The sequence below is a fragment of the Medicago truncatula genome, chromosome 4, assembly GCF_003473485.1.
Source record: "Medicago truncatula cultivar Jemalong A17 chromosome 4, MtrunA17r5.0-ANR, whole genome shotgun sequence".
Lineage (NCBI taxonomy): Eukaryota > Viridiplantae > Streptophyta > Magnoliopsida > Fabales > Fabaceae > Medicago > Medicago truncatula.
Genome location: NC_053045.1, coordinates 25,267,081 through 25,287,275, shown reverse-complemented (window position 1 = coordinate 25,287,275; position 20,195 = coordinate 25,267,081). Strand labels below are relative to the sequence as shown.

Below are 20,195 nucleotides of genomic sequence, written 5' to 3'. Positions count from 1 at the left end.
TATCGTGTTTTAACCAAGTTTCTTATGTTCAGACATATTTTTGTGGTGTAACTTGTTGTTTAATCTTTATCGTGTTTCTATGGTTGTTTTATTATTTGTATTTTTCTACGCTTGTATGAAGTATGTAACAAATACTCTGTTGTGTATTATCTTTATTATTAATTTGTTTGATATCATAGATATAAGTCTTCATTTGTTCTCAATATTCTATTTATCAATATGTTGGAAATTTCCAAATCAAAAAAACATTTTAATAATCTCTTTTCAAGTTTGAATAAACCATGTGGCGTTTAAATTGGGAAAGGGGAACTGTTATCCACCATGGGATTGTAGATCTAATGGTTAAATTTGACTTTCATATATTAGGAAACAATTCTCCTTTCCCATACTAAATGCCATTATATTTCTAATGAGGTAGTTATATTTTATCTTCGAGGTTGATTTGTTTTGTTTGAATATTTTAAAATTATTTGATTCAATTTTTTAAATCTTCTATGTAGGTGACTAAGAATCATTCTTACTATTTGATTCAATTTTATATATCTGATGATGAGTATATCTGTTCACTTGATTCTATTGATGGGAAACATTTGAGTAATTTAGATTAAATGACAAGTTACTTAAAAAGAAATAAGTTGGCTGTTTGTGATGAAGTTTAGGATTTTAATATTTGTATTTCTTCTAAGATGTCTTGCCTCGACAAAAAATAGAGTTGTTATTAAGTTAGTAGATTTGCTACTTTTTAGGTGTTGTCGTTTTGATATGCTCCTTTTTCTTCTCGGACTTTAATTGTACCATATCTTATCGGTCTTTATTTCTTTGCTTTATCAAATAATATGTTTTACCTTATTATGTACGCTTTATCCTTTTAGGTTCTTATTTAAAATTTTCCTTTCATAAAATAAATTATTACACAAATTTGATATCGACTCTTATTCAAATAATTCAATCAAGCGTAATGTTAATCGTGCAACGCACGGGTAATGGTATCCTAGTAATCATATACAACACAACATAATCATCACTTAATAATATACATCACAACATAAACATCATCTTATAATAATATAACAACAACATGTTCATCATTTTATAATAATATAACAACAACAACATATTCATTATCTTATAAAAATATAAACAACACATAATAACATCATAATCAACATCACAAACAACATTATATAACAACATCACAAACAATACCATAAACAACATAGCAATCGTCATAAGCAATTTGACAACGTCATGAACATCGTATAATCTTCATAGGTACTTCTTTAACAACACATGGGTATAATACAACTCAGCAACTCATAGATGATAATTCGTTAACAACTTAACAACTCGTGGATGATAATTCATCAACAACGACTTTGAATCGACAAATGCGACTCCAACTCGACTATGCAACTTAGACCTCTTATATGCATGTGGTACCAATTCAGGGCATGAGCCCCCAACGTTATTGAGTATTAATATACTTCCAGGGCATATGCCCCCATCGCTAATTTGAGCTAAAGCTCCATCGTGGTGAGTACAAAGCTCCAGGGCATGAGCCCCCAACAAATGTATGCTAATGCATGGACTCGATCTCTTAAACATCATAATCATCATCTCTTATATTAGTCCAATAATTTGGAACATCATCATCTTCAACAACTTAGACAACATCAACAACTTAAGACTCCAATACTTTGGAACGACAACTTACAACTTTACAACTTAGACCAACACCTGCAACTTGATCAATATTCAACAACAACAGAAACAGCACAAGCAATTCACAACATAACAATATTAATGTGAAGCATCAACAACTTAAACATCATACATCTTCCACATAAGGCATATAAATATTTCACATAACCAACAACAACAACATAGGCAGCACGTAAACATCTCAAGATATAACAATATCAAATGATAATCAACAACAACTTAAACATCTTATATAATTCACATAATGCATGTACAAATATATTACATTACCATCAACATCAAATCATATTCAAATAATTCTCAAGTAATGCATAAAACATTATATCACATCATAATCAACAACAACACATCTTAAACAGCTTCACAGGTTGTAATTAGTCTCTTCATTAAGTCTTAATACTACCCAAAGGTTCAACTCTCAACAACTCGTGCAACAAAGGTCGCAAAGTCTCACAAGGCACTCTGTTTCCGGGTCACTCGCGAGGCGAGAGCCTCTGCTCGCCATGGCGAGTTCAGGTCAGAATCCCACAAGTTTCATTCCAGTTCAATCTCATCCTACATTTTTTCCTAATCATTATTAGTCATGTTCAGGCACTCAAAGACATCTAAGGTTCAACTCAAAAGTCAAAAATACAGAATTCAACATGCTCTCTGGTCATGCTCGCTATGGCGAGTAAGGTTGTTCGATGTGGCGAGCTACGACTTATAACTCGCGAGGCGAAGGGAAATGGCTCGCGTGGCGAGCGATGAACTTCATCACTCGCGAGGCGAGGATCATCGTTCGCGAGGGCGAGCGATGAATATAGGCTCGGGCAGAATGCAGTTCTTCACGAAAATCCAACATCTCACATGGTTTTAAGCCTAATTTCAATTCCAGAATTCATCCTATTCATAATCTAATGTCAAAGGACAGTTTCTACATCTTTTTAACAAGTTTCCACCGTTTAATCATCAACTCTATCAATTTGACCTAATTTCCGATTCCTCTTAAACTCATCCTAATTCATGTTAAATGTAACCGTTGATTCACATACTTAATAGAATTGCAAATTTAGTCTCACCCTTACCTTAATAAACAAAATCGCAGCTTCCTAGGTCTTCTCCCTCTTCTCTTGGCTTTTTCTCCCTTTTCTCCAAAACTGATCGTACGTACGTTATGTTTTTTCTAAACTAGGTCTCTCCTATTTATAAAAATCCTTAACCTACTTATTTTTCTCTTATATCCAAATCTCCCCAAAATCTCAATATTCTATTCTTATATATATAATATTTCTATAATGAATAACAAATATATCTCTATAACGTATATAAATGTATATATATTTTCTACACTAAATAACATATATTTCTACAACAAATTATATATATTCCTATAACAGATCATATATATTTCTACAAGAAATCATATATATTTCTATAACAAATAACATATATTTCTACAACAAATCATATATATATTATACTAATAAATATCAACATATAACATAACAAAATAACACTTATCAAAATAAATTATATAAATCATACAAATCATATAAGTATATTCTAAACTCATTAAAATAATCAAATAATTAAAGAGGGCGTTACACCTTTGAGTGCCTGAACATGTCTAATAATGATTAGGAAAGAATGTAGGATTAAGACTTAATAATAAGGTTAATTATAATCTGTGAAGCTGAATAAGATATGTTGTTGTTGATTAAGATGTGTTATAATGTTTATACATTACTTGAAGAATGTTTGTATACATAAGATGTTGATGAATTGAATTTGATATAATTATGTCATGTTGTTCTATACTACCTATGTTGCTGTTTGTTATTTAACTAAGCTGCATGAGTCGGTCTAAGATGTTGAAGATGATGATGTTCCAAATTATTGGACTAATATAAGAGGTTGTCGAATTAAGTTGTTTAAGAGGTCGAGTCCATGCATTAACATTCATAGTTGAGGGCTTGATGCCCTGGAGCTTTGCACTCACCACGTTGGAGCATTAGCTCAAAATTAGCGATGGGGGCTTGATGCCCTGAAAGTATATTAATACTCAAATAGCGATGGGGGCTTGATGCCCTGTATTGGTACCACATGCATATAAGAGGTCTAAGTTGCATAGTTGCATTTGTCGAGTCGATGATGATAAAATGATTAAGTTGAGATTATTATGAAGTGATTTGTGATATATTACTATCAATGTTGATTAATAAGATGTTTTATGTTATTAAATATAATTGTTGAATTATATGCTTAATATTATTGTTTTGTGAAATCTCACCTCTTCTGCTTGGAAATGTTGCTCTTCGTATGAGTAACTTGCAGGTAATCCAGAGTAGGTTGCTGGTTGTGCTGTCGTGAGTGGCCTTGCCTCACTGAGTCTTAGGTTGCTCTGATACGTAACGAGAGGGGATCTTTAGTGGCTATTTCTCTTTCCTTACGTACAAGATATGTTTTGATGTTACTTAACTGAACTTATGATGTGTTTTGATGAGGCCTGCGTGCCGAGACAATCTATGAAGTTGAATTTAATTCCGCTGCTTTATGATGAAGTTTATGTTGCAGGATAAATTATTATTTATCTATTTTTGAGATTTTAAGAAGTGTGATATCCCGTTATATGTTGTTTACTCTGATTATATGTTTGAAATTTTGAAGTTGGGAAAACGGGGTGTTACAGTCATCACCTCCTTTCTGTTGTTCAACTCAACTTTTTCCTAATTCTGAGACATATCTACATAAACAAATTGGCGATCAAAACCTACATCATGTCGTAACAATTATACAATAATCGTAACAATTCTATCACAAATTTATACCAACAAAATTTCATAACAGACCTAAACTAATCATAACAATTCATCAATAAAAATTTCCTTTAAAATTCTACCATAATTTCATAACAATCTAAACAATTCTAACAATATTGTTTGAAATATCCAACAATTCTAACCTAAACCTAACAATTCTAACAACCTAAACTACCATAACATCATAAAATCAATAAACATCTATAATCGCAATTTAACAAAAAAAAAAACTCACAAATCAATCACAAAATAGTAATGTAATAGGATGATAACAACTTACTTGATTTTATGAGCATAATTGACGTTGAATCCGCAACAATTGGGAAAAAATGGCACATTTTGAACTTCAATTTGCAACAATGGAGTTTTGGAAATTGCTACGCTGTTATGTTCATATAACATAAAGCAGCGACTGTTAACTGTCGCTGGAGCCAGCGGTTGTTAACAACCGCCGCTTAGCCCAACAGTTGTTAATAATTGTCGGAGCATTTAAGTATTTTACTTGTGTCATTGTGAAGTTTTCTATGTGTGAAAAACAATTTTTTGAGTTTGAGTCCAAAATATTTGGTTCAAATAAAAAACACTTTTCAAAAAAGGCATGAATAAGGCACACGCCCCAAGTTCAAATTCAATTTCCACACATCATAGGATATATCACCCATACATTCCCCTCTCCTGCTTCATTTTCATACTCTCTACTTGCACAAAACTCCACAAAATCATCATAACTATCCCATATATTTCTCACGAATGCATAATCAACCACCATGTACTATATAACTACATCCTCTTCTCTTCTCAGAACAACAACCAAATCTAACAAACTATTTTCTTCTTCCATTTCTAGAACCTTCTTTTCTTCTCCTCTATCTTCCCGCACTTCTAGATCCTTCTTCTATTCCCTTCCTCGCTTTAATCGCCGCTTCCATTCTTCCTCTCATCTCTCTCTCCGTCCTCAGATCACTGCCGTCGCTCCCCTTGTCGAACGCTTCCACCGCAAAATTGCCACTATGGGTACGTTACTACGTAACATCAATGATCATCATTGTTTTTTTTATTTGAAATGATATTTGTTTATTTTTTTAGTTGTGATTTTTTATGTTTTTCGATATTTGGATTTGAATTTTATGTTGTGATGATTTGTTATTGCATTGCAGCGAGTGAAAATCCTTTCAAGGGAAACTTGACAAGTCTTCCTAAACCAGGTGGTGGCGAGTTTGGAAAATTTTACAGTCTTCCTTCTCTCAATGATCCAAGAATCGGTAATTTCTGTACTTGTCTTAGCATTGGTGAATCCATTGACGCAACGACACTGATAATAATTTGAGAAATTTAAACGAACACACATTGCTTTCAATATGAATAGAATAGGATAATGTTTCATGTACACACTTTTTTCCATACACACATTGTACCACTCCATGTGAGAGTGTGTGAGAGACAATACATGGGACTTTTTTTGTGTGTGGGGAACCACAAGGACACTTGTCAAAATTGTGTGTGGGTGTACAAGTGGTACATGCCACCTAAGGTGGTCTATGTATCACTACTCATATGAATACAATAAACTACTTGCATATGCTTAATGGAATCGAAATTGTCATGTGGTTAGCATTTTTATTTTGTAGGAAGAAAAACGCGGTTGGAATCCTTGATTTTACATTTTGAGACTTTAATTTAAATCTTGCACAAGAAAATGTAAAGGAGATTAAAAAAAAATCACTTGCAAGAGTCGAACTCGATACCTGATCATCGTTTAAAACATGGCTTGCCACTGTGGCGAAATGTTATTAGTTAAGATATGTTTTTTTTTGAACAAATTAGTTAAAATATGTTGCCTTGTATACTATATATATTAATTTTTTTCCTGGGTGGGCAGTGACCCGCGCCAGTTTTCATTAAGCTCCACCAATGACCTTGGCATGTTATATTTCATGGCTCAAACGATGTTACTTTGTATTGATTTATGAAATGTAAAGGAATAAGGGGGAGTCTTGGCGCAACGAAGTTGTTGTCAAGTGACTGAAAGGTCACAGGTTCAAGTCCTGGAAACAGCCTCTTGTGTAAAATACAGGGTAAGGCTGCGTACAATACACCAAATGGTGGGACCCCTTCCCAGACCCTGCATATGCTGGAGCTTTATGCACCAGGCTGCCCCTTTTTTTATTAAATGTAAAGGAATAAGAGCATTGGTTAAAATATGTGAACTTTGTAATTTCATATTAATATTGTCCATTACTGAAGATTACTTTCGTTGATGTATTAAATTACTGTTGATATCAACTTTATGTATGCATAACAGACAAGTTGCCATACTCGATTAGAATTCTTCTTGAATCCGCCATTCGCAACTGCGATAATTTCCAAGTCACTAAAGAAGATGTTGAGAAGATTATTGACTGGGAAAACACTTCTACTAAACAAGTTGAAATTCCATTCAAGCCTGCTCGTGTTCTCTTGCAGGTAAATTGTCAACTCCTGAAATCTAGATACAATGAATTATTTATATTCATTAAGTGTAATATGTTATCTTCATTTGAATTTTGAACTTTTTTCATCTCCTCAGGATTTTACTGGAGTCCCAGCTGTCGTGGACTTGGCTTGCATGCGAGATGCTATGAATAAGCTTGGAAGTGATTCAAATAAAATCAATCCTCTGGTATGTCTTTCTTATCATTTGCATGCCCTTCTTTTCTGTAAAAATGAATACATTGATGACTGACCGAAGAGATTTCAAAATTTTCAGATTTACTTCTGTATTATGGCATCATCATTTATTATGTGCAGCACAAAAATGTTTTTGAATTTCATATATTACTTAGTGAGAGGTTAGCTATTGTCCTGTACTTGACATATCGAGATGTAAACCAATTTTGCCATTTAACTCAGTAGCTGCAAATAGTATTTTATCTGAAAACTGTTTGCTAATGTGTTTAGCTTTTGGTGGATATTGGCAAATGATTACCAAAACTAAGTTTGATAAGTAACTCTATTCTGCATAGTTTTAAGGTCCTTGGAGTTGGAAAAATGTAATCTTAGATGTATTTTCCTTGTCTTTTTGTTAGAAGTGGTTTTTGAACAATGGTTGTTGGCAGGTTCCTGTTGATCTCGTCGTTGACCATTCAGTTCAAGTTGATGTGGCAAGGTCAGAAAATGCAGTGCAGGCTAATATGGAACTTGAATTCCAGAGAAACAAGGAGAGATTTGCTTTTCTTAAATGGGGATCAACTGCATTCCGTAACATGCTCGTTGTTCCTCCTGGTTCTGGTATAGTACATCAGGTAAGTTTGGAAATAAACATGCAAAATAAGTGTATGGTATTTAAATGTCTTTTGTTATTGTAAATATTAGGGACTTATGATGTGATACCTCGTGTTCCAGGTCAATCTTGAATATCTTGGACGGGTAGTTTTCAACAATGAGGGCTTACTCTATCCTGACAGTGTGGTTGGGACTGATTCACATACAACTATGATAGATGGGCTTGGTGTTGCTGGATGGGGTGTTGGAGGTATCGAAGCTGAGGCAGCAATGCTTGGTCAGGTACATTACCTTCCTAGTTCCTATTTTGATATATACATGTTATGTAAAGAATGTTGATTCTATCCAAAACACCGATGATTAATGAATGTCAATCATATTTAACTCTTTAGAAGTATTTATTTTCTTTATCTTTGAATGAGCATGTACTGTAGTTAAAATACAGTGTGATGATTCTAATGCCGTGTGCTATGCTTGCAGCCCATGAGCATGGTTTTGCCTGGAGTTGTTGGGTTCAAGCTATCTGGAAATCTGCAGAATGGTGTTACGGCAACTGACTTAGTTCTAACTGTGACACAGATTCTTAGAAAGCACGGTGTTGTAGGGAAATTTGTTGAATTTTATGGTAATTAAACACCCTCGACTCTCAAAGGCCTACTCCTAAATATTTGTTTTCTTCATTTTTCAACACAGGATGATTGTCCTTACTAACAGTTTTCACGGTTTCATTCAATAGGTGATGGTATGAGTAAATTATCTTTAGCTGACAGAGCTACTATTGCTAATATGTCTCCTGAATATGGTGCCACCATGGGCTTCTTCCCTGTGGATCACGTTACATTACAATATCTCAAGCTAACTGGAAGAAGTGATGAGACTGTAAGTACCATTAACTCGTCTCTTATTTGCCATGGGATACCTATAGAACTGTTTGACCTTTATTCTGTCTGAATGTAGGTGGCGATGATAGAGTCTTATCTCAGGGCAAACAATCTGTTTGTTGACTATAATGAGGTAAAGTCAGTATATTGCAGTTTCCATAGACACCCTTTTTTTTTTGACAAAATGACATGTAAATATGTTGGGGGTATAGAATGCTAATTTATTTTCCATGATATCAGCCACAACAAGATAGGGTATATTCATCATATCTTGAACTAAACCTGTCCGACGTAGAACCATGTATCTCAGGGCCAAAGAGGTAAGGTCCCTATTCTCTTACATGCTGCTCTATCTGTTAATGTTGTTTTCTTATATCAATTTCCATCTTATTATCAACCTAATAATGCATACTAAATGCTGTTATTTCCAGACCCCATGACCGAGTGCCTTTGAAAGAAATGAAGGCTGACTGGCATGCTTGTCTTGATAACAAAGTTGGATTTAAGGTTAGTCTGTAACTTGAATTAGCTGTTGATTGTCAGTTTCAAACAAAATTGCTTAGTATTTACTGCCTATTTGGTTGTTTTTGTTATAGAATGCAAATTTGGTTAAGTCTAGTGTCAGTTCCAGTATTTGTCTGCGGTAGCAATCCAACAAATAATATTGTATAGTTTTTCACGGGGTTCTTTCCAGATTTTCATATTCGGAATTATTGCATCTGACACATCAGCTTGAATCAATTTGTTTCTGCAGCATCAGACCATCAAACATGAGTATATTTTTTAATAGTTTATTCTAATTATTTGAAGTGTAGACCTTTGACTTGCAGATTCAGTGTCATTCACAAAATTCTTTAGAACATATAAGGTTCATTTTTATATTTGTGTTACTTCTGTCTGCCTGTTTCATCAACTTACTCAATGCCTGAAGTGACAATGCTATATTACTGATATAATCATCAACGTTATTTCTGTCATTCACTTGTAACTTATATTTATCAAATTGTTGGTGACTTTCATCTTCAATGAGTGTCAAGCTACTTGATTACTTTTGTGTGACATGTCTTCTGATCTTTGAGAAATTCAAGACTTTCCTTTATTCTAGACATTACTCATATTAATATTTTTTCAAGACTCTGTCTTGGTACATTAATGGCAGCAAAGATACCAAAGGCTTTGTTTAATTTTAGGCAAAATTACACTCATGGTCCCTTAACTTAATTTCAGTTAACAATTTGGTCCTTTATCTTTTTTTCATTGTTTTTTTTTATCCTTTTGGTTCATTTGCATATGGATTTTCAAGCTTCAAATCTATGATTTTATTTTCTTATGACCTCTCATTCTTCAAATCTATGGTCTTTATATTTGAAGCTTGAAAACTCATGCAAATGGATCAAAAGGGTAAAATTGCAATGAAAAAAAGATAAAGGACCAAATCGTACCTGAAATTAAGGGACCATGAGTGTAATATTATGCTTTCTTTTTCATCTTAGGTATGCAGAAGTGGAGTCATCTTTGTTTCATGGACTGTTGCCTCACCACAGCCATAGTTTGCAAATGAGGATACAATGCTAATGTAGTAATGCATGTTATATTTGAATACAGGGATTTGCTATACCAAAAGAGGCACAAGGAAAAGTTGCGAAATTTGATTTTAATGGGCAGCCAGCTGAACTCAAGCATGGCAGTGTAGTGATTGCTGCAATCACAAGCTGTACAAATACATCAAATCCAAGTGTTATGCTTGGGGCTGGTCTTGTAGCGAAAAAGGCTCATGAGCTTGGTTTGCAGGTTAGTATAACAATGCTGCGTCTCTCCTTTTTGGTGTTTCTTTTTGCTTCCACTAACAAAAGGGACACATTGTTTCTCTTATATGTGGTCCTTTTCTTTTTAGATTCTAATCATTGTTGTTTTTCTCTCACTATTTTGCCAGGTCAAGCCTTGGGTTAAAACAAGTCTTGCTCCAGGCTCTGGAGTTGTTACTAAATATCTACTCCAGAGGTATTGTGTACTTCTTACTAGAATTCCACAAGTGTAATTTATATCACTGCATGGTCCTTTCCAGTCTGCACATTTAAGGAAAATTCAATCTAAATTTGTATTCGTTTCTACTTTATGGCAGTGGACTGCAAAAGTATCTAAATGAACAAGGTTTTCATATTGTTGGATTTGGCTGTACAACATGTATTGGCAATTCAGGGGATCTGAATGAATCTGTTGCTTCTGCCATCTCAGAAAATGGTAATGTTTCATAACAAAATGCTATTTATTTAAATTGAAGTTGATTTCTATGCAACACTCAGATTTCTTATATAATTCTTTTTAACATATATATCCTATTAGACATATTCTGCTTTATGTGTTTACCTTGTTGATTTTTTGTTTGTTTTTGGATCCAGACATTGTAGCAGCTGCTGTGTTGTCTGGGAACCGTAATTTTGAGGGCCGGGTTCATCCCTTGACAAGAGCTAACTATCTTGCCTCACCTCCTCTGGTTGTTGCTTATGCTCTTGCTGGCACGGTATGTGTGTCTAATTCATATTTCTGACGAGTTTATCCATTTTTTTTGCTTCTTTCGCAGTATTATCTCTCTTTCATCCGGGTCTGTAAAAGGCAATAGTTGTCTCACTCATTTGTTGGAAGTAAACAGAAAATCATAAAATTATTGTAGGCTAATAAAAGACATTGTTATTGGTGCTAGTTACGTAATCTTCATTTGTTTTCAATTTGCATGAATCAGCAGCCTTAAGTCATGAGCTGGGTATATGTGCTGCTCGCTGTGGGTATGAGATTCGGCTCACACGGGTTTGTGCTGTATAAAGCGATCCATTTACATGCAGACCTATACTGGTTTGTCCACCTAAGCAGCGAATGAAACCGACTTGATTATTCCCTCCGTTATTTTTTAGCTGTCGTTTTAAGGTTATTTACATTTTCCTATACTACCCTTGACTATATATTATCTCATTGCACCTATTTCTCTTTTTGCAATAAATACTTAATGGTATTATTGATAAGACAATAATTAATGTTGCATGAAACTTTCAAAATGACAAGTAAATAGAAATAAACATTTTCTACACATGTGACAAGTAAAAAGGACTTTTACATTTTTTTATATTTGGATGTTCTGTAGAGTTTTTACTTTTAAGATTTTGCTATTTGATCAATCAAAATAACTCTGGCCTAATTGTTAGATTTTTTCATGTATAATATTTTGTTACTCAATCCAATCAACTTGTGGGCCAACCCAATCAAACTTGTTTAATTCTGGTGCATCATTTATGCAAACTATGTTAAATTGTATGTATACCCAGCTCTGTACATACTTTAGTTTACTTGGACTCAAAGTGGAGACGCAAATGGATCATTTCCCTTCTCAATTTATACATATCAAATACTTCCTTAATCCGATTCTAGTAATCTTTGTATATACTCACGTTCGGGAGCCTGGTTTTGGATTCAGGCAACATAATTGCACACATTTTCATATGAAACAATAAACACTAATATTTTGGTCTTTTTTTTTTTGTTTTGTATAATGAACTTAGTTTCGAATATTTTTTTTCCTGACAGAGAATGTCTTGTCATAGACTAAAATTATTGTGAATGTTCTACCGACTATCGAGTATAAGATTTATTTAGAACCTTCTTTAGTTGGTAGGGTGCATATTATATTTGTTTGATGATAGTTTATGAAATTTAATTTTGAAAGATATCAAGATCTACAGTTTTGTAATTTTATCAAGTCCCTTTTGGTAAAATTTCCAGGTTGACATTGACTTTGAGAAGGAGCCGATTGGAACGGGGAAGGATGGCAAAAATGTCTACCTCAGGGATATCTGGCCATCTACCGAAGAAATTGCAGAGGTGAGTGACACCATATTTGGCCATTACATGTAATTTTGGTCTAAATACTTGCCAATGCATATGCCATATGGCAAAAATAACTTTGGGTGGCTTTGCTTGTAGACTGTTCAATCTAGTGTGTTACCTGACATGTTCCGAAGTACATATGAGTCTATCACAAAGGGTAACCCTATGTGGAACAAACTGCAAGTTCCAGCTGACACTCTCTACTCTTGGGACTCCAACTCAACATATATTCATGAACCTCCATACTTCAAGAACATGACCATGGATCCTCCGGGATCTCATGGTGTGAAAGATGCCTATTGCCTGTTAAACTTTGGTGACAGTATAACCACCGATCATATTTCTCCAGCTGGAAGCATTAACAAGGACAGTCCTGCTGCTAAATACCTACTAGAGCATGGGGTTGAACGCAAGGACTTCAATTCTTATGGAAGTCGTCGGGGAAATGATGAGGTGATGGCGAGGGGGACTTTTGCCAACATTCGTCTTGTTAACAAACTCTTAAACGGGGAAGTTGGCCCTAAGACAGTTCACATTCCAACTGGTGAGAAGCTTTATGTGTTCGATGCAGCAATGGTAAGTTAAGCCCTACTAAGTATGTCATGTTATTTGTTCACTGTTTTGAACTTTTGGAGTGGCAAATCATAGTTTATTCTATATCATATTTTATGGTGCTGATGTCTTTTTATAATGTTTTTTAAACTACCAGCTGTGTCTTTTTTATTAAATGATAATTTGTAAATTGCTACCTTTGATGAATCCATGTGCTTCTTCTGTGCACGAATCAACGTTGAGTTTTGCTTATTCAGATTCGACAATAGACACTTAATTCAAGTGCTGCGAAGCTTGATAGTCGGACAAGTGACAAGGACACTGTTAATTTACCGTGATACTCCCTTTTTTAAAAATTAACTCCCTTTTACTCTCCCCAAAAAAAATAATTAGTAGATACTATTGCGCCAAAGAGTGTTGTATGCATTAATTAAATTTAGATGTCTTAAGTTTCTAATACCCTGGATTTGTTCTCTTTTGTCAGAGATACAAGACTTCTGGGCAAGACACCATTGTACTGGCTGGAGCTGAGTATGGCAGTGGAAGTTCTAGGGATTGGGCTGCCAAGGGTCCAATGTTATTGGTGAGTTCCTTTATAAGTAGTTTATATATTTTGAGTTGTGATTGAGCTGAGTTTTCTATTTGACTTTATTAAAATCTAAATGTGGATGATGCTGCATTTACATTTCTATAGGGGGTCAAAGCTGTGATAGCTAAAAGTTTCGAGAGAATTCATCGCAGTAACTTGGTAGGAATGGGTATTATCCCTCTTTGCTACAAACCCGGGGAGGATGCAGACACATTGGGATTGACTGGTCATGAACGTTTTACAATTGACCTTCCAAGTAAAATCAGTGAGATCAAGCCTGGCCAAGATGTCAAAGTCACAACTGATAGTGGAAAATCTTTCACCTGCATAGCACGCTTCGACACCGAGGTAATTTAAGCTTATTACCAATTTGTGTCTTTTCCCGCTCCTTTTTACTAGAGTTACTATAGCGTTTGCAGGTTATAATCCCAATCTAGCCTTAAACATGCTAACCAGTTTTGCGCCTGATATTCAGGTGGAACTTGCATACTTCAACCATGGAGGAATTCTTCCATATGTCATACGTAACCTCATTAAGCAGTGAAGCTGACGTTGATAGAAAAACCTACAAGGTCATTACCAGTTTACCACCGTACGCTTTTCAAGTTGTAAAATGTCACAGAATAAATTTCCAATAGATATAGGATAAGAGCCCTTTCAGGGAGGCAATTTTTGACTCTTATCTAGCATTTATTTTTTTGGCGTATGAATCTACATTGGTTGTAGATTTAAGTTTTTGTGCAATATATGCCATTGAAATTGTTGACAAATTGGATAAGCGGATGTGAAACCTGGCTATTGCTGGCGGCATTTGTTAAAGGAACTTAAAAAAAAAATTGCGACTTGAAAATACAAGTAAAACATATGTTAAAGTAATATAAATTTTTATATTTTGAATGACAGCTAAAATAACATTAGTTTTATCATTTATGTAAAGAATTTAAATAGAAGTTAGGAACATTAACTCCTTTTAAGAAGCCAATGAATGCCACACTATTAAACAATCAAACACTTTTTGGTATTTGAGTTTTGTTGAATATCTGTACCTAACAAACAAAATAAATTTAAAATAATTTTTTGATAGACAGAATAAATTTAAAATAATTAAATATGAAATATGACATGCTATTAAATAATTGAATATTGAGTTCAAAAGAAATAAAAAGGGTTAAAGGTGCGTTACCCCGCTGTAATATAGGTCATTTTTGAGGGGTATATCACCTTTAACCCTTTTATGGGCACCTAAATAATGACCTATATTTTACAAGGTGCAATCGTTGAGACACATTTAATCTGTAACCTGTATAGCATTGGGTTCGAGTAGTTTTTTGGTGCCCATAATTTAAGAGGGGTTTTTTGGTCCGCCTCGATAAAACCCAAACGCATTAGGGTCATCCCTTAACAGGTCGAATAGTCCGTTTCAACAACTCTACTAAAGATTTAAATTATCATCATACTTTTGTGAAAGATGCATAATGTCATTAATAAACACCACTTATTAAGGATTACAAAATATCATCATAATGCCAAGTCTTAAAACTTGCAAAAACTTCACATAACAAATTATGAACTAGTATTGTAACCGGCCTTGCACAAAAAGACCAAGTCTACAACCACTTGGATTTCACTTTACAAAATAAAACTACTAATATTTAGCATAACTTAAATCTAGTCTTGTGATTTTGGGTTGGAGGTGGTACTTATGATCCTTACCCTATTTTTTTTTTCTTCCTTTCTCTTTCTATGCCTTTGGAGTCTTATTTGCCGTTGGAGCCTTCTTTTTCTTTACATTTGACCCCTCATTTGATGTTCTTTCTTCAGCAGATGCCTAATTTTTATTTGCATTTGTTTCCTCCACTAGTACAGAAAACACTTTTTAAGTCGGATGAAAATGACTTTTTAAATCGGTTGGGTCGACTTAGTAATTATTTTGATTTTAAGTCCATGAAGTCCGACTTAATTTTTTTTTTATTAAGTCGGGTCACCTCACTTAAAATATGTTTATTAAGTTAGGTCACCACACTTAAAAAGGCTCAAAAAGGATAATAAAAAAATCACAGTATTTAAGTTTATGTTGTGATCCACTTGATAACCTTCGTAATTTTTATATTAGCATTACCATTGTATATATGATTATAATAAAAAATTTATCAAATTAATCTAAAATTTCATACACAACCACTAATATAAAATATCATTAGATCAAATTTCATAACATAAAACTGGACGTAAGTTAATAATTAATTGTCATTGTTTCAAAGCATGTTCATTGCTAGACATATAAATTACGTCAAAGTCTTTCAAGAATCAAACTTACACAACGTTCTTGAACATTCATAATTTTATTATAAGTAAACGTGTTTTTGTCTCCAAAAACCTGAAGAGAAAAAACATATTAATTATAATATCATATTAACTTAAAAAAAACACAAAAAATTGAAATATTCAATTACGCACCAGTTCCCATGAATCAGTAATACCAGCTAATACAATGTTTAACATATGTATCATGATATAGTAACCACACTCATAATTGAACAGTTGTCTTTGACACTACAGTTGTCAAAAATATGATTTTACATTGAGTAATTATTATATATACAAGACTTATATTACTATATGAATTTATTCACATATAATTTTTAACTTACTGGGTGAGTATTCCATGTTGACTTTCTTAAACCACTCAACTTATTATACTCCCCAATATCACTACAATAATAAAATACATTTATTAAAATTGTCTTGTTAAAAAATCAAGTTGGGAATAACCCAAAGAGTAAAGAGCCCTCATTAGTACAAAATATATCATAATTAAATTTTTTTAGTTAAATACTTACGAATTAACAATGTACTCGATATTTTCATCCGGCTTCCACCCCATCGAACATAGAAAAACTACATTTTATTTTTTTGGTTTAATAATGAGCAATTGCCAATGACGACTACATTTGGAAACAAAAAATTAATTTGTTAAATTCATTTCTTTCCAATATATATGTGATTAATTATAGCAAAAAAATACTCATAAGATCAAATACACTTACTTTCTCAGATAAGGTGCAAAATAACAAACTTTGTTTCCCTCGAACAGCTTTGCGGTTATATGAGACTGAGAACTATCTTGGTCATTTTCTGCATGAATAAAAAATGGATCAACGAACCCATGCACATCATTATTTCCCAACTGAGTACATACGTGTTCCATATACCTACAATATTAAAAAACTATTCTCATTAAGGATTGTACAAAACTGAAACACATTGACATTCCATAAATCAGAAACACACTAACGTTTTTCCAGCAAAATTGGGCATTTTCTTAAATGATCAAGCTACTTTAAAGCACAAACAGAGAAATATATAAGTGAGAAAATGTACTTACACCACCCATGTTCGTAGAATTGTGTAGATTAATTCTTTTGTCTTCATACACAACTTCATAATATCCCTTGTTGGCAGGTAAAAAAATTCATTCCCTTTGAAATCAAACTTCACCGGATCTTTTCGTGACGTTATCCTTAACATCAACTTTTGTGTGCAAAAGGTTTCATGTTCTGACCTTTTGGATGAAAGATCATCATTTGTAGTTTCTTTGACATCCAAAATAATTAAGACAAAATATTAGTCAAAATAATTAAATGGTCCGAAGTGCAAATAGATAAAGACATACTTAATGATCGAATACCTTATTAGAAACAAGACGCAAGAGTCTTTTTAGCCATTGAATGAAATCATTGAGGGCCTCACCAACCTTTGTCACCTCATCTGTGGGCATTGGGACTTGAACATTTGAATGTAGCACTCTAGTCACTGCCACCCTCACTATATCATTATCTAACAACTGATTATGTATGGTTGGTCCCAACTTGTATATATATGCATATGCCACTATGTGATGTTTATTATCAACATAATTCACACTCTTTTGGGATATCCTCCTTGTCATCCTCTCGTATAGGAGGCACTATAGAACAACTACCTTTTATGCTCGTAGGTATATCAGTATTAAGAGAACATGTTGGAAAATTTGAGAAATGTTGAGAGAAAATCGGAATAGATGATATATCTCGCATCACTTTCACTTGCTCTCTAATCTCCTTAGATGATCCTTTTTCATCATGTGCCTTCCTTGCCTTCTTCGCCTATAAACAAAATAAATCTTAAGTACCATAACACATCATTAAACATAATGCATTATAAACTGCACCATAAACTTCACAATTTATACACCATTTCACATGTGTATTTACAATTTCACTCCTATGGTGAACTCTAAACCTAACTATTTGTTTCTATGGTCGTCTATACAAAGTTGGATTAAAATAATGAACCGAACACCCAAATATTATAATAGTCAAAAGTGGAAAAGTTAGACCAACAAAGCTATTAAAATTACAACATAGTAAACATGATAGTCCCCGATAGCTATGGTTAAAATAACCATAACCATACACATTTAATATATAAACTAAATGAAAATTATAAAATAAATTACAATAATAATGACATGGGTGACATTTGTATAAGTCATTTTATACATATGATACTTTTTTTTTGAATCTTGGAATACATAAGTCTTTTTATACTTTTTTAGATTATTAAATTTGTATGAATTATGAAATTTGAATGGATTATGTATGGCTTATGATATCAAAATAGATGTTTCAAAATTGAAGATTTTAGATAATAATTTTTTTATTTAAAAAAATTCATTGATATTATGATTCAAAATAGATGTTTCAAATTTGAATGGATTATATATGACTTTATTTATTTTTTTAGTCCAACTCTGAATTACATCATTCTCTTGGGAAGGCTAAATCAAAAAACAATTAACCTTCTAGAAAATTTTACTTTTAAAGTGTTATTTTTCTATTTATTTGAAAAATATTTTGATTTCAATTTGTTGACAAAATTTTGAATTTTTTGTTGGCTATAACTTTATTTAGTAGTGTATTTATGATATTATCATGACATACAATATTTGAATATAACCATAAAAGAAAATTATTAATTATTGGAAAGTGATTCTTGCTATCAAACGGTCAATTTTTTTTAATATAACCATAATATGTTAGTGTAATCGATTATATTTGATTTTCTATATATTCATTAATTAATGAGTCAAACAAAATATATGGTTCATTAATATATACTATATTATATTTATGAAAAACAGATAAAGAGTCAAACAAAATATATAGTTCATTAATAAATACTATATTATATTTATCAAAAATAGGAAGTTTATTTATAAAAAAAATAAACAGAAAGTTTATAATTTCCACGGTGGTCTCACTCTTATCCTTTGGCTATATTTTTATTGTTACCCTTTGGCTATATAAACCTATGAGTAAATAAAAAATTATGTTAAGTGAACAAAATGGACAATAGAAGAAATTGTTATGCTATCAAGTTGGTATTTGTGTTCGCTTTGTTCATCATTGCTTCAGGTATAAAATCATTTTTATGTGTCAATTTTTGATTTTTAACTCCAATCGATTTATCCCCTTTAAATATTGATTTCACACGTTGCATGCATATTCTTCCTGTGTTCATATATTATGTGTATATGCAGACATGTACATGGGATCAGAAGCAAAAGGATTGGGTGATGAGATCATATCCCCAATAAACAATGTTACGATTACACCATGTGAAGATTGTTGCCCAAGTACTGATGAAAAACCTTGTCCTGATTGCGTGTGTTGCATAAATCATGAAGATTGTTTTGATTATTGTAGAAAGGTCCCTCCTCCCACTATTCCCTTTTGTTTTGGTCCTCTTGGACACAAGTTTTGTGGATGTGGTTTCTTTCCATCTAGCACCAATAATATTCATATTCCAAATCCACCAATCACTAATTGAGAATTGGAACTTTGTAACGCTATCACCATGTATGGATGAAATTATGTACTAATATATATGAAAGATAAAGACAAGGAAGATTATTATATATGTCCGAAACTTTTTTTTTATCTTTTATTTTATGAAGTTAGTTTAGGTAGAACAATTTAAATATTAATATTTGTTTTATTTTGGTACTGATCTATTAGCAGAATGGTGTCCGATGAGCTAACTGTTCATGAGAGTTGGAACAGAGAGGAGTGATATACATGGAGGCACTCTGACGCTCAAGTCAGTATTCTGAGCTAGAAATGCGATTAGAGATAGAAAATATGGTACCTTTGGGGATTGTTTGAAGTCCCCTTTTATACAGGTGCAGGTTGTCGTAAGGTTTACAATGTTAATAGTCGTTGCTTAATGGTTACGGTTGGAAGAGTCGTATCCATCAAGCGTTTCAGAACTAACAATCATAAGGAGCAGTTACGATTCTGCAGTTTGAATCGTCGCTCCATTTTGGTGCAAGTACCCCCCTCGTATAGAGGGTGTGATGTAGGCAATTGGTCCAATTATGAATTGAACTTGTTGTTGGGCCTTCGACTTCTCCGTGCATAGGCTTTTAGGTAGTCCAAAACTGTAGCCCATCCCCCCTCCCTTCAGTCTTCA

General features: G+C 33.2%; 1 protein-coding gene across 1 annotated transcript; it reads left to right on the top strand.

Moving 5' to 3' along the window:
- Nucleotides 1–5,139: 5,139 nt before the first annotated feature.
- On the top strand, nucleotides 5,140–14,532 carry LOC11440920 (aconitate hydratase, cytoplasmic). The gene is made up of 20 exons (XM_003605881.4): nucleotides 5,140–5,537; nucleotides 5,681–5,785; nucleotides 6,826–6,986; nucleotides 7,090–7,182; nucleotides 7,619–7,804; nucleotides 7,905–8,066; nucleotides 8,265–8,409; nucleotides 8,521–8,663; nucleotides 8,742–8,798; nucleotides 8,906–8,985; nucleotides 9,097–9,172; nucleotides 10,271–10,456; nucleotides 10,599–10,666; nucleotides 10,788–10,906; nucleotides 11,065–11,186; nucleotides 12,437–12,535; nucleotides 12,638–13,117; nucleotides 13,578–13,676; nucleotides 13,788–14,030; nucleotides 14,158–14,532. The coding sequence occupies exons 1-20, from the start codon at nucleotides 5,291–5,293 to the stop codon at nucleotides 14,224–14,226; spliced, it is 2,940 nt and encodes a 979-aa protein (XP_003605929.1). The 5' UTR covers nucleotides 5,140–5,290; the 3' UTR covers nucleotides 14,227–14,532.
- The last annotated feature ends 5,663 nt before the right edge of the window (nucleotides 14,533–20,195 follow it).